The following is a 14,067-nucleotide window of genomic DNA, read 5'->3' as shown; positions in this document are numbered from 1 at the left end:
TAGTAACCGTAGTTACTGATTTGTTTACGTTTTTCACAAGCGTTCAGTGAAAGCAATTTATGTGCAAAAATTAGTGATTCAGAGGATAATTTGCCTTCCGATATTGAAGTGGCTACTCAATCTGCCATCGATACGTTAGTTCCTGGTAAATCTAAAGAACGTTACGAGATAGCGTACAAATATTTTGATGAATGAATGGAAGTTAAGAAAATTGATGACGTTTCTGAACAAGGTGATGCATTCCTATTTTGCTGAACAAGCAGAGAAGTTAAAACCATCCTCCTTATGGTGCCGATATTCCATGTTGCGAACCTTGGTGTTGATTACGAAGAATGTTGATATTTCTGAATATCATCAGGTTGTGGCTTTCTTCTCGGAAATCAGAAGGTTCCCGACCCAGAAAATCGTTTATTTGTTCCAAAGAAGAGATAAATCAATTTCTTAAGAAAATGAATGATGAGGATTTCTTATTTTTGAAGGTAAATTGCAACTCATATTGATAAAAAACAATCTGAAATTTATATAGTTTCAGGTTGTTTTGATAGTCGGAGTGTTTGGTGCTTGTCGACACGAGGAGATCACAAATTTTACGACACGAGACGTTAGACCCGAAAAAGAATTTATCAAGATCATCTTACTGAATTCAAAAACTAAAATTATGTAGAATTTGCTATACCGAGAGAAAATTTTCAGGGAATAATTAACATGTTGCTTGGTCATAGAGGCTGGAAGTCGGATAGCATGGCAGAAGGATATATTGAAACATCTGTCGAAAATAAGAAAATAATTGCTACGAAAATAACGGGTTCTTCAGTTACTGTGGGTTCAACAAATTAGGTCACGGTGGAGAAGCCCAGCTTCATCATGGGAACAGCGTCTGGTGTTAACTTTATAAATGCTTCAAACTGTGTAATTTATGTTAATAAATGGTTTTGAAACTTTCTTTTCTAAAAGTCACTCTTTACCGCACTAGTGCGGTAATTGTTCCTTTACCGCACTTAGTGCGGTAAAAACTACCATTACAATATCAAAGAAAAACCTGTAATCTGGCACATTACATAATGAAAGTAGATAAATTTATTTTACCACTACGCCAATAAATTACAATAAATTATTATGCGAACCAAAAAAATATTGAAAAAATATTTGAAATTTATAAACCTGTTTGTATATAATTTGTCTGTTTGACTTTACTCTAAATCGCAAAAATATCAAAAAACCAAACTATGAATTTTTCTTGTTTTATTGTGTTCCATAAATGCACTTGATATAAGGTGTATTTTGTTTATATTTTAAAGATCCCTTTCATGTTGATTTATGTGAACTATAAATTTACGCAAGGGCGATAAAACTGTTTTGAAGTTTAATATATGCCGCAAAAAGAAAGAAATTGATTTGATGAAAAGTCTACTCTAATACGGTACATGAGGGAACTAACACATTTAACGCTAACTTTAAGTGCCAGTCAGCTTAAGGAAAAGCGTCCATTAATCTTTTCGGTGAATTTTATGTACACCACACATTTGAATAGTTTTAATAAATTTTATTTTAGAAATTAGGTATCTATTGTTCGTTCCGCTTTGATTTGGCAGCGTACAAAACCCGTAAACAATTATATGGGAGAATTCGCGGCGGTGTTGTCTACCCATTTCTGAAAACCTTTTTTACATTAATCTTACACAAGTCATCATAAAGTTTTTGTCATTCCGTCGTTTAAATTAAAAAAATAACTTTGTTACTTGCACAAAATATGTTCCGCAATTTTCCGTAACAGATTTTTTTATTACTGAGAATTTGATTGATCTGCGACAAAGTAGTAGTTAATATATTGAACTTATTTAAAAGAAATGAAGATAATCAATAAGAAGTCTTTTCTTTCAATTGAGTATGCTTGAAATCAAATCCTGCCTTAAATAATGCGCAAATGCGACATATGTACCTTCAGTTAATGGGCCGCATCCGAGTCATCCCTCGAGTTTAAAAATTTTTACCTCAAAGGCAAAGTCCGTTGTCAAATACTTCTTCATTGCAAAAATTGTTTTAAAGCACACCTTGCAACTTTACTGCTGGTCGACATTAAAGTCTTTAATAATAAAAAAAATCTCTCGTGCTGAAAATTTCAATACACCTTTTGTGCAACTAACAAAAATATTTTTTCTTTTGAAGAAATTAAAAGACAATGCCACAATAGGTATACATGTTAAGAAACTAACACAAAGTTTTGAATAGTTTTTGAAATATGACGTGATAAAAAAATAAAAAACGCAATTTTAAAATTATGAAAATTTAAGAAATAATTCAATGTATAGTGTCTCAGATACTACAAGGTTGTATGACCCTACTAAACTTAATAATGGGATGTTATAATTCCTTTTGTGCGGCTGGTTACCGGCTCAATCCTAGAGTCATAAATCAAGGATTTGTCTCATATCTTACTACCTCAATGTTTACTGCTAGGTAATCTGCTTAAACATTTTTGGTACATTAAACCAACACAAACACAATTTGCAACTGCGGGTTTGGCTTATTAACTGCTCCATTATCGTCTTCACAGTACTCTAATTTTACAACAGCCATATAACCTTGTAGTATCTGAGACACTATACTATGAAATTTTAATACACAGGGTGCTGAAAAAGTGGCGTACCAACTCTATGTATGATACGTTATTGAGGACTGACTACAGAATAGAGAAAAAATAATTATGGAAAATATAGCCCCTCAAAATTTTACTATTTTCAATATTTCATCATATTCTAAATGACTACTTACTGTTGGGTACATGAAATCAATTAGACTTCCATTATTCAAAATAATTTTGGAGGTATTTAGTTTTTATCCATAGTTTTGTCAGTTTTATAATATAACAAAAAACTTAAAAATTGTTCAGGATGAATTCGACTAGGGAGGCTACTTTGTAGAGTTTTTTTTGATTTATCGGTCTAAATCGATATTTTGTTTCTTCAAGTGAACGTCAAATGAACTTACGGAATTTTTTTTATGATTTTTCCTGAACTTAAACTTGTGAACTTAATTGGTGCACCATTTTTTCAGCATCCTCTATAAAAATCGAATTTTAACACGAATAAATGCTGCATGATAAAAACTTCCTTTAAAGTGCCTACGACACATGTTCATTCATGATCATGATTCATATGATGAGATTAAAATTGTAATCACAACAATGTTGGCGAATGCTGAACATCTAATACTTTGTAAAAATTACGATATACATCGTATTAAAAGTACCATAAACTAACGAAAACTATCATACTTTTATTTGAAATGTCGATGTTAGTATGATTCTTCGACTCCTTCCACGACCATCTTATACAAATGTAACATAATATGTCATAGTGGAGTTTCCTCGCATTCCCTCTTAATACACATAAAGTTTGCTCTTAGTTTGTGGTGTCGGATTCCTAAAAAAACTAAAATTTGCGTCGAATAATGCGTTTATTGTGTCGCCAAGAATGGACGTTTTATTTAACTAATAAAATCTATTATTAGAAGCTGTGAGGATTGCAACAAAGGTTGACTTAGCAGCTAAAACTGCCTAAATTACTTCACAATTATTGATAAGAATACTTGAGATCTTCAAGTTTGTTAAGGGCAAGTTGTTACAATTTTGGTGTACCTCTAGGAGCAGTAACAATTAATTATATTAAAATAAAGTTTGCATTTGAAATATTAATTTTGGTTATAAAATTCACCCCGCCGTTTTTATTAGAAAACAAAATATTTAAATGACTCGGGTGGCAAAATAAAGCACTTGCAAAAAATTCAGAACGATAGTCGGACTCGTCATAGAATGCGTCGCCCTTTTAATATTGTGGGAATAATTTAAGCATCGCAGATATATTTTAGTGACCACTTTTTGATGTATATTCCCAAAGGATACATTCCTAGGACTGAACATGATCGTCATTTTTGTTTATTTTATTCTTTTAACGTTAACCCTTGGAAGTAACACCTAAATGTTGTTAAATACATAATGTAACACACAATGTGTGTATAGACATTACTGAGTAATTCCATTTTCTCAAAATGGTTTCATAGACAGGGCAGAATTTGATACATGTGTGTATGCTGTTCTTACTGTTTTCGAATGTATTTCTTAAGTTCAAAAGACGATGCCGTAGAAGGTTTTATTCATGATGCTACACTGGTATGTGTCAAACATAATACACAATGAATGCCAGAGATTTTATTTAATAGGGAATGTCGCACTTATACCTGGTAAGCAAATGAGTCAATAATGTAGAAAGTTAACAACCTTCATTTGCAAGTCATCATTAAAAACGAGATTTTTCTGCTAAATAAAATTTTAAACCTTTATTATATGTGTAGTTTATGGCTCCACAACATTTTGTACACCTACCTACCGCGATTTGATCTGTAATAAATGATGACAGTGCAAACCGACACCCATCCGATAGAACGAATGATTGTCGCAGCCAATAAAAACTGAATTTTCATTGAAAATAATGAAAATTCATTTCCCATTGCTAATAATTTTACATTATCATGCATCGGATAGAAGTAATCATATTTTAGCTTTTTTAGTATATTTGAATAACAACAGCACTAATAGAACTGAAACTGAAATAATTATTGGGTGTTCAGTTCGTTCTGAAAATATTAATTTTAACAATTGTTTATATGGTTACCGTGGTCGGAAACACATCCCTGTTAGAATATAAGATATATATTTAACACATAATATGTACATGTCATTCATAAAATCTTTTATGCTAGAGTAGCATCTTGCAACGTTTATCTTATAGAAGATTAGAATTTCTCCATCGAAAAAATTGTTCGAGATTTTTCAATCGTCCGCAAATGAGTTAACTATATCATTTATATAAATCACAAAGACAAAAGGTCCAAGGGCCGACCTTTGAGACATTCCTCACAAAACAACAATATTGTCAAATCTAATACCAATTTTATTTAACACACCGGGTTCAATAAGAAATCATCGATTTAAGTAGTGAATCCAAAAAAAACCAAAATTACTCAATTTAACTAGTAAGATATCGTGATTAACACTATCGAAGGCCTTGAAAAAGTTTGTATTCTCTATTTTCTTTTTAAAAGTCCACCACTTGTTGATTTGATTGTAGAACAAATTGGAAATGATGATTTTTAAAATCTGTCACAATTTTTCCACCAATTGTCACTTTTCAAACCGAAACCATCATCTCAAAACGCAAAACAAGAAATTTATTTTGTCGCAAACTGAAAAAAGCCTTTGCTAAATGTGATGAATCAAAACGCACATCAACAAATTTTTACAATTTTTCTTCCAACTGCCGACTCTTCAGTTGTGAAGCTAATATCCGTTCGCAAAACTCCCGCACTGTCAGTGTCAGATTTAGAAAAAATGACCTGAGTGTACTCAGTGGTGAGATGCGGAAAACCTGTACAATATGTTGCAAAATTGCAATCTAGTGACAAATTAGTAACTAAAAATAACTTGTCAAATAAAAATGTCAAAAGCACATTAATTGAAGATTTTTATCAATTCAAGTAAAGAAAGAGTATGACACACGAACGACAACGAAAGCTTTTTTTGAATAATATATATTTTTGACCTTACTGTCCACTTCTACGCTTCTGGTGCTACAATTTGTTTGAATTGTTGAAAAGTTCTTTAAACACATTGAACACTTCAGCAATTCAAAAAGGTAAAATAGTTAATAAACATTTGATTTTTCATTCATTAATTTTGAAAATTTGAAATTCAAGGCGGTAATCATATAAACTTAAAAATCTTTTAGGGGATTATTTCTCATACCAACAGAATGTCATTCTGACAGTGCGGGAGTTTTGCGAACGGATATTACATCACAATTGACTAGTCGGTAGTTTAAAAAAAAAAATTGTAAACATTTTTTGATGTGCGTTTTTAAATATTTTTTGGGTCAAAATTTTCAATAATCATTATTTTAGATATTTCGAACTGTTCGCAGTATTTTACAAAGTTCTGCCAACTCTATCCATTACATAGCGATTAACAACAATACTTATTTCGCAAATTCTACATGTAATTACAAAGGAAGACAACTCTTAACTTTTGACAGACGCAGACAAATTTAATCTCTTTTTAATTTGTTTCTCCCAAAAAAATCACTAGCCCACGTTGCCGCCTATATTTTTGTAAGAAATTGCGACGTTGGTGGACGTAAAAAAATATATATATACTATATAAACTATGTCGACTTGAAGTTTTGAATCAAAACGGCCACAGACGAATTGTGAAAATTTGTGTAAATTTATTATTATTTTATGCATATTTAAGTACCTTGACTTACAATATCACTTTTAATTTTATCATATTTGCTATGCTTGCGCATATTTATATAGCATTTACGTCAAGTTGTTCAAACTCTTTCATCTAACCAATGAACGTTCACCAATTGGCTACGATTCACAGTGCATGCGCAGTTTATACTAAATTTTAAATTATGAAAGTTATAAAAAAGTTGAGGAACAGCGAGTTGACACAAATAGTTTTGCGATGGTATTTCATTGTATTGAGGACATTACTAATATCTGATTCTTTTTTAGGATGAAAGACCATATCATAACTGTCTCTCTAGGACGCACTGTAGTTTATCTTGAGGTTACCTTTTAGTTGATATATATTAACATTAGATGCATTTACTCTTTAAAATAGTAGAATCAATCAAAAATGAGCCCAATTTTTTGTTTATTATGTATGTCAAGTTAACGTAAGTAGTGCAAACTGTATCTTACATTGGAGATCAACGAAAACACCACTCAGTTGTATACAAAGTTACTGTTCTTAATTTGTGCTATTTAGTACACTCACCTAATTTCTTTCTGGCGTCCCATTCTTTAAATAGTTTTTACTTGTTTTTCAGGATTATGACTGATAAAATTTTAAATGCGTTAAGAAAGAACATAAATAATTAGTATCGAAAAAGTTTAGATTTTTTTGTGTAAATTTTTTATAACAACTGATTAGTAGATATTAATGTCGTTTACATGCTTTTAAACAATTGCACAATACACGTGAAGATTTGCAATAATCTAAATAAGTTATTCTTTTTATCTTTTTGTTAAAAATGTTACGTGGAGCGGTAAATGAAATCGGCGTGGGTAAAACTCAACAATTTATTTCTTAGTAACTCAAATTTACACGACTAATTGCACAGCGATTATGTACAGAATAATTTCGACTCGACTGGAATGAATTTGACTAGACTCTACTTCTCCCATTGACTTCACTTGTTGGCTGAGACTGACTCGTTCTGGAAGGTGGTCTCTATTTAAACCCATACTTCGCTTCTAGACATTCTGCGGTCGACGTCTTTCTAGAATACCGATACCGCGACTTCCAATTCCAGGCTTTTCTTCACCCATCATCGCCGCACATACTAGAAAACCCATAAACGGAAAAAGGTCAAAAGGTCGCTAAGCTTCCTTTCCGAGTGGAATCCAAAATATAGCCATTAACATAAAGAAAAGCCTCAATTTTAATATAGTTTTGATAATTTTAAAACTCTCACTTTTATGGTTAATTTAGTGATTTATATGCCCAGTGATAGGTTGGTATGTATTTTTAAAATTTTGCTCTCTAACTGAAATACACAAAAGTTTCTATACAAGAAACGAAACAAATTCTGAAGTAGTGATCTTTTTGAAATTATATGTGCATTTTTTAAAAAAAGGGTGAAAAAATGAACCTGGTGCCAAGGGTAATTACTCTAACCCCCTCCTTCCCACCAAAAATTCATATTTTTATATTTAAAAATTAACGTTTGGCTGCAGATACAGCCAGATTGTTAAAGTCCCCCTTAATTTTTATAAACTTTTCATACGTTAAACATTATTTACATTTTTAAGTTAAATTTTATTAGCAGTTATAACTTTTAAGCACCACACTATATTTTGAGTGCACAATTGTAAAATATTTCTTTATACCTACATTATGCAATATTATTATATCACATATTTATATTTTTTAAACTTTGGTATTATATTGCGTTTAACATTTGAAAGTTTTGTTTTATTGCATAATTTTGCAAGTTATTTTTAATAACAATATTGATAAACAATATGTTGAGAAAGATCCTACCCTACAGCCCCCCCGACAATAAAAATATCTACGATGTTGCCTGGTGCCATTCTTTCGGCAATTATCGTATGTTAATTACATACGTACAGTGTCGTTTCGTAAAAAAAATGTGTCGTATGTTTCTGCGTCGTTGGTCGTTAATATTAATTAAATCCGAAGATTGCACCGTTTTGTTACTTGCTAATCGTGTTCGTGAGATACCTTGTAACTTGCAAGAAAAAATAGGTTTATTTGAGATAAGAAAAGTGGAAAAAAGTACGTTCGAATGTTCCGGAATGGTTTTTGTCTTGTGTAAAAAAATATCCGCGAGATATTAATTCCATAAAAGACGTAAATTTTATCTCTGAAAAGTATGTCGTCTTGAAACATTTGTACGTTTTAATTATCGCTGGAAATCCACCTCTCATGTCCCTAAATTAACAAATTTCTTTGTTATGGATGAATGATGCAGTCATAGTCGTATCACAAAATTCTCAAAAAATGTGTTTTATTTTTTTAATTAAATTTGAGTGCTCAGCTAGCCTTTTAAATTAATAGGGATTATGATTAAAATCAAACAAAAGCTAAATGGTGTAATAACGAAAGAAGTCACTGAAAAATTTTGCCGACGCATTTAGGAAAACAAAAAGTTTCATTTCGTAAGTCTAACTGTGTGCATAGATAGTGCAATCATGTAATATGGTAAGATTTATGACTTTAATGTTTCCCGGCAATATGACTATTCAAATATTTAATTATTTTAACACATTCATTGCACATGGGAAGTGTGGCTACGCCTGACAGTTGTAAAATGCAATAGGCCACAACAATTGTATTTCGTTATGTTAAAGTTGATGAAGTTTTCAAACTGCCTACATTTCCAGTAAAGCATTTGGTAAAATCGCCACGTATTGCGGTGCGAATTAAACCAGCGATCATCTGCCGAATTTGCGTTCACGTTTGAACTGAATGGAGCAATAATTAGACCGATGTCGAGCCACATGCTCGCAGGTGACCGTTTGTAACAATGGGCATAATTAGAGAAACTAATTGACCCGTTATAAACGCATTATTGGACTTGATGTGATACGCTGTGGGCGTCAGCTTTACGACTATCACGTTGTACAGGCGAAATTTGTATCTCATTAATCCTCGAATACTCCTAATCTGAACACAGCTCCGCCACGCCTTTATTTTTCTTATCTCTCGCATTAGCGTTAAATTTAATCAACTTGCTGTTGCATGACAATAGCACCCGGGAGCCTTTTATAGCTAGGTGCGAACTGAAATGAAGCTATTTTTGTAAAATATGACGCCATCAAATTGCAATGGTCCGAAAACCGCATTAGCATTCCAAATGGTATTTTATCTTTGGAAGGAGCGGGTATCTATGGCGCTTTTTAATCTGGATTAATCTTGAAATATTCATAAACCAAGAGCAGCAAGGGCGGTTAAGTGGATAACCAGAGAGACATTGTAATGTCGGGGTAAATTGCTAACAGTCAGCAAAAAGCTGTAATTAGTTTAAATTACGTAGAGACTTACTAAGGACAGATAACAAGATTAAACGGGGCGGCCTCTAGTAAACACTTTACTGCAAAAATCTATTTTTACGGTTTCTCCGTCTTTTTTGTTACAGAAAATGATGTATCACCGCCCGTCGAGGAACAACCGATTTACGACGAAAACGATGAGGGTAAGTTTACTGACCATATCTCGAGTTCGTGTCGATATTAAGACTGGTTTACACCTGAGACGGACGTGCTATAAAACCGCAGCAATCCACAGGCATACAAGTTTTATTGTAGTACAATTTCACGTATTCGAGTAAAAAAAACAATGTTAAACTAGTCTACATAAAATTTTCACGTAATTTACCCGGCGCATCCACCATTGTTCAGTATTGTAACAATATCATTTCGTTGTTTCAAATAAAACTTTTACATATATATCGTTGCAGCTGACCGTAGTAAATAAAAATAAATAAACTCTATTTCCTGTTTTTATTGCTTGGTTGTTGTTGGTTGGCTAAATGGTACAAACTTTTGTTACCCTCTTGCGAATCAGATTTGCTTGTTCCTATGAGAGGATGCAATGGTATAGAGTACGTTTTATAGCTGTCTTATTTAACCATGTCTTATAAAATGTGTTTTTGTAGACGTAATGACAAAAGACAGTGTACATCCACAGGACAGTTAACATTTTCTACTAACTTTACTATTAATATCAACATAGTAATACAGGAATAAGCATAAATTCAACAAAGATTAAAGTCTTGTCATTTTTTTTGTACATAAGGAAAAATAAATTTGACGTGTATGACTTGAAATCTAATAAGCGTAGAATTTTTCTCGCGACAAATTATTAAACAAGACGTACTAACACCACTTTTCTGTTTTAATGAAACTCAAATCTTATGGTTTACGATGTTACCATAATGAGATAATAAAAATCACTGACCGGTTGTCGATATTCCAACCCATAACAACACATGTTTTAATTTTTCTAAACAAAACTTTTGTAGAAGAAGACGAGGAAGATATAGAAGACCACTATGGGGAAGTAGATTTCAGATTTCAAGAATTTGCTGATAGGTAACCCGTCCAAATTACCCCTCTACTTTGAAAATCATCTCTTAAATTCCAGACTGACTCACCCCAAAATCGTAAGAGCTTGTGGATTAGCTTTACGAGACTTTCAAAGCAACTCTATAAATACAAACAATTGTATCATTAAACTTCTGCATCGAATAGCATTCGATTGTAAGATGTATGTAATGGTTTTCCAAGTATCAATTTTCAGAACATTTCAGAAAATTTATGCCAACAAGGATTTCCCCGAATATCGTGTAGGTAACAAGGCTGGAATTTTAAACATCTATTAACTGCCGAATTGTAGGAACTCGTGAAATTCGCGACTTACATTATTCGGCAATTTATAAAAGTTACAGAAGTTAATAAGAAGGTGTATATGGAAAGTTTATTCTTTAAGAATCGTGGCGAAGCTTACGAAATCGAATATGGATATGGAAGTAATCACAAGTCGTAAGTAGAGACATTTTCTTACAATTCTTAATGTTGTTACGACGGAACGCGACGGTTTTTGCTGGCGTTCATGGGTCGGAAGCTATCATAAAAATGCGAATTAAATAATTAATTATTAGCGTTGAAGGTTAATGCATTTTCATTGTAATTTTTCTATTTTGCATAAATTTAAATGCACATGTGGCCATTAAAATGCCTCTAGGAATCGCTAATGGACGCCCTGATAACTTGCATTCACGAGTTACTTTGCACGTAAATGATTACTGAAGTGAAGCAATTATTCTTAAAATCACTGACGTGGACATGTAGATTGCGTATAATTATTTTTAGCTTTGTTTACTTGCTTACCCAGAACTTTGATTTAAAATTGAATATTACTCGAGTTCACGTAACTGTATTTATTTGAATTTTCACGGCTTGTTTAATCTATGAAATATGTGCTTAAAATTGTTTTAACACTTTTTTAGATACTCTTTTATATTGCATATTATTTTCAGCTGGGTAGAACGGGTTTTCATCTGCTGTATTAGTTGTGATCTAAGTTGCATAACTTACACTGTCCGCATTTTCTGTGCGTTAGTTAGACAAGTGTTTAAATTCTTAAAATTTAATAAAAATATACCACGTTAACAAATTTTCGTGATTATATATCGGTGCTCTAAGGCCCGAAATGGTCAATTATCTTCAGTATTTGACAAGCGATATTTTTCAAATTTTTAGTTATTGTATAGTTAGCAGTAATTATAGATAGCTGCTTATTAGTCGGACAACTGTTTAAATTGTACTTTTTCTTGTATTTTTCCATTCTGTTTGTTTTAGTATGTTGATATATAAATTGATCAACTAATCAATAATAATAATAATAATAAAAGAATGAAAGATTTTCTGATGAATTTTCCGTTTTTTTTTTATATGCGTACTTCCGGTTTAGTCTGAAATGTACCCAAGTCATTTGTTGTTTTAAATAGTTTGTTTATTTGAAGAACAAAAAGATTCTATTTCCAGAAAAAAAAAATCGAAATAATAACTATTCTTGTAAGATTGATATACTTCGGACGCACTGATAATCTTAATGGAGATCGTAACATATTAATAACACATACCTATGTATATAATGTTGACCATGACCTAACCGATTATTGATATGTTGTACAACACTTTCTGCAACTTGTGGAGGAATTTGCCATATCTCTTTTATGAACATTTACATTTCAAACTTTCCGAAAAGAAAACGAGTGGCGGTAAGTCGGGGGAACGAGGAAGCCATTCAATAATACCTCTTCGACCCAACTATCTTGCCCGAAATGCTGCAGCCAAATAACTGCTCACATCTAACGCAAAATGCAACTAAGCTCGATCTCGTCGGAAACAAATATCTTCAGGTCACATTAGATGATCAATTGCGTTTGGAAACAACCGCAACACCTCACACAATTTCATTTATCAATAAATTGAAAAATAAAGCTGGTAATTTAAATTTTCACCTATGAAAAATTATTCGATTATTAGACCAGTCGCTGCGTTTGGCTCATGGGATTTTCAACATATAAAATTTTCAGAGCGAAATATCTCCGTTATTAACAGAGTTATTGTTACAAAATTTTAAATATATATAACCTATCCACAGCTTTATATAACGCAAAGAAAATTTTGTTGTTGATAATTTTCATTACGTATCTTTAAAAATCAATAGCTCAATTATTTAGGAACATTTCGGAATGCGGTTCACAAGTAATAAAAACTGCCGCTTTAAAAAAATGACGTTCGGCTGATTTCAAGCCATTTTAATCCTGTAAGGAGTAAAACAATATGTACGACATTATGGCTTTCTGCATATTTAGATCCGTTTTATTGAAAACGAATTAAAGTTAATTCGCGTTTAACTCTTAATTGAGGTCCGTTGCTAGGCAACGTGCATGCTTTAACCAATCACGGGCTCATATTCTACATTTTAATCCTCTGTTAAGTTAATCGATGATTAAATAATTATGTAATTCGTTTTCTATAAACCGGGCCTTATAGTATCGCACCAGAGGCTGTTTCATTAATCAATAATGACAACTTAGACATACATATAAACAAAATGTTGTGTGGAATGTCCCTTTACATCAGCAGTGGCCAAAAGGATTTGCTTCATCATGATACAAAAAAAGTTTCAATTTGCACATTTTGTTCATGAACTCACCTAATTGCTTATAAGTTATCATTCATACAGGACCCATAATACTCCTACTGTGTGTAACAAATTATGTAAATTTGGGCTATACTTGTCTATAAAAAAAAGAAAATAACAATTTTGAAACAAAGCAACAGTTCCAAAAAAAAAATGGGTTCCAAAATAAATAACAGTTATTAGTACAGAAATCGTTAATTATCTATTTCCAACGTAAGCAGTTACTCAGTTACGTTAAACAGTTGTGATTAATAACTAATAATGGTGACAGCAAACTAAATTTTAGTTTAACGACTTCATCAATCAAACTGTCTTAACAAAAACTTATTATTTAAGCTTTACCACAGAATTTTGATTGAATAATAAAGATAAAAGCAAATAAAAAGACATTTATACATTGTATCGGAATTTAAAAAAATCTAAATTAAGTATATTTTCTGCAAGTGAAATGTGCGAAACATTCGCAGGCATTTTAGTTCCTGTATTTATAGTAAGACTACATAGTTTTTGTAGGTCTTTAGAAGGTACAAAATGATTTGTATTATTTGTCAACTCATCGTTATACACATGTGTATACATTATACATATATAAATATAAATTTCAAGCTTTCAATTGAACTGATCGTAAATTGAAAATTACATTATGTTATTCATGAGCAAACTTGGGTTAATCAGATTTTAAGAATAGTATATGCGAGACTTTTATTAATAAAATTTATCAGTCGAGTTTAATTAAAAAAAAAAGTAAACTGCTTACAGCGTCT

General features: G+C 31.8%; 1 protein-coding gene across 1 annotated transcript in view; it reads left to right on the top strand.

Annotated features, from left to right (window-relative positions):
• The window catches only part of LOC135126715 (protein timeless homolog), a 130,008-nt gene that overhangs the window by 66,577 nt on the left and 49,364 nt on the right, over positions 1–14,067 (top strand). The window contains exons 10-13 of the mRNA XM_064052818.1: positions 9,726–9,782; positions 10,611–10,680; positions 10,733–10,934; positions 10,985–11,130. Of these exons, the coding sequence (XP_063908888.1) occupies positions 9,726–9,782; positions 10,611–10,680; positions 10,733–10,934; positions 10,985–11,130 (475 nt within the window). The remainder of the gene's footprint in view (positions 1–9,725; positions 9,783–10,610; positions 10,681–10,732; positions 10,935–10,984; positions 11,131–14,067) is intronic.

The sequence above is a fragment of the Zophobas morio genome, unplaced genomic scaffold (assembly GCF_036711695.1).
Source record: "Zophobas morio isolate AGI-343-1 ecotype UQ-CSIRO unplaced genomic scaffold, CSIRO_AGI_Zmor_V1 ptg000011l, whole genome shotgun sequence".
Taxonomy (NCBI): Eukaryota; Metazoa; Arthropoda; class Insecta; order Coleoptera; family Tenebrionidae; genus Zophobas; species Zophobas morio.
This window is presented reverse-complemented; position numbering and strand designations above follow the sequence as displayed.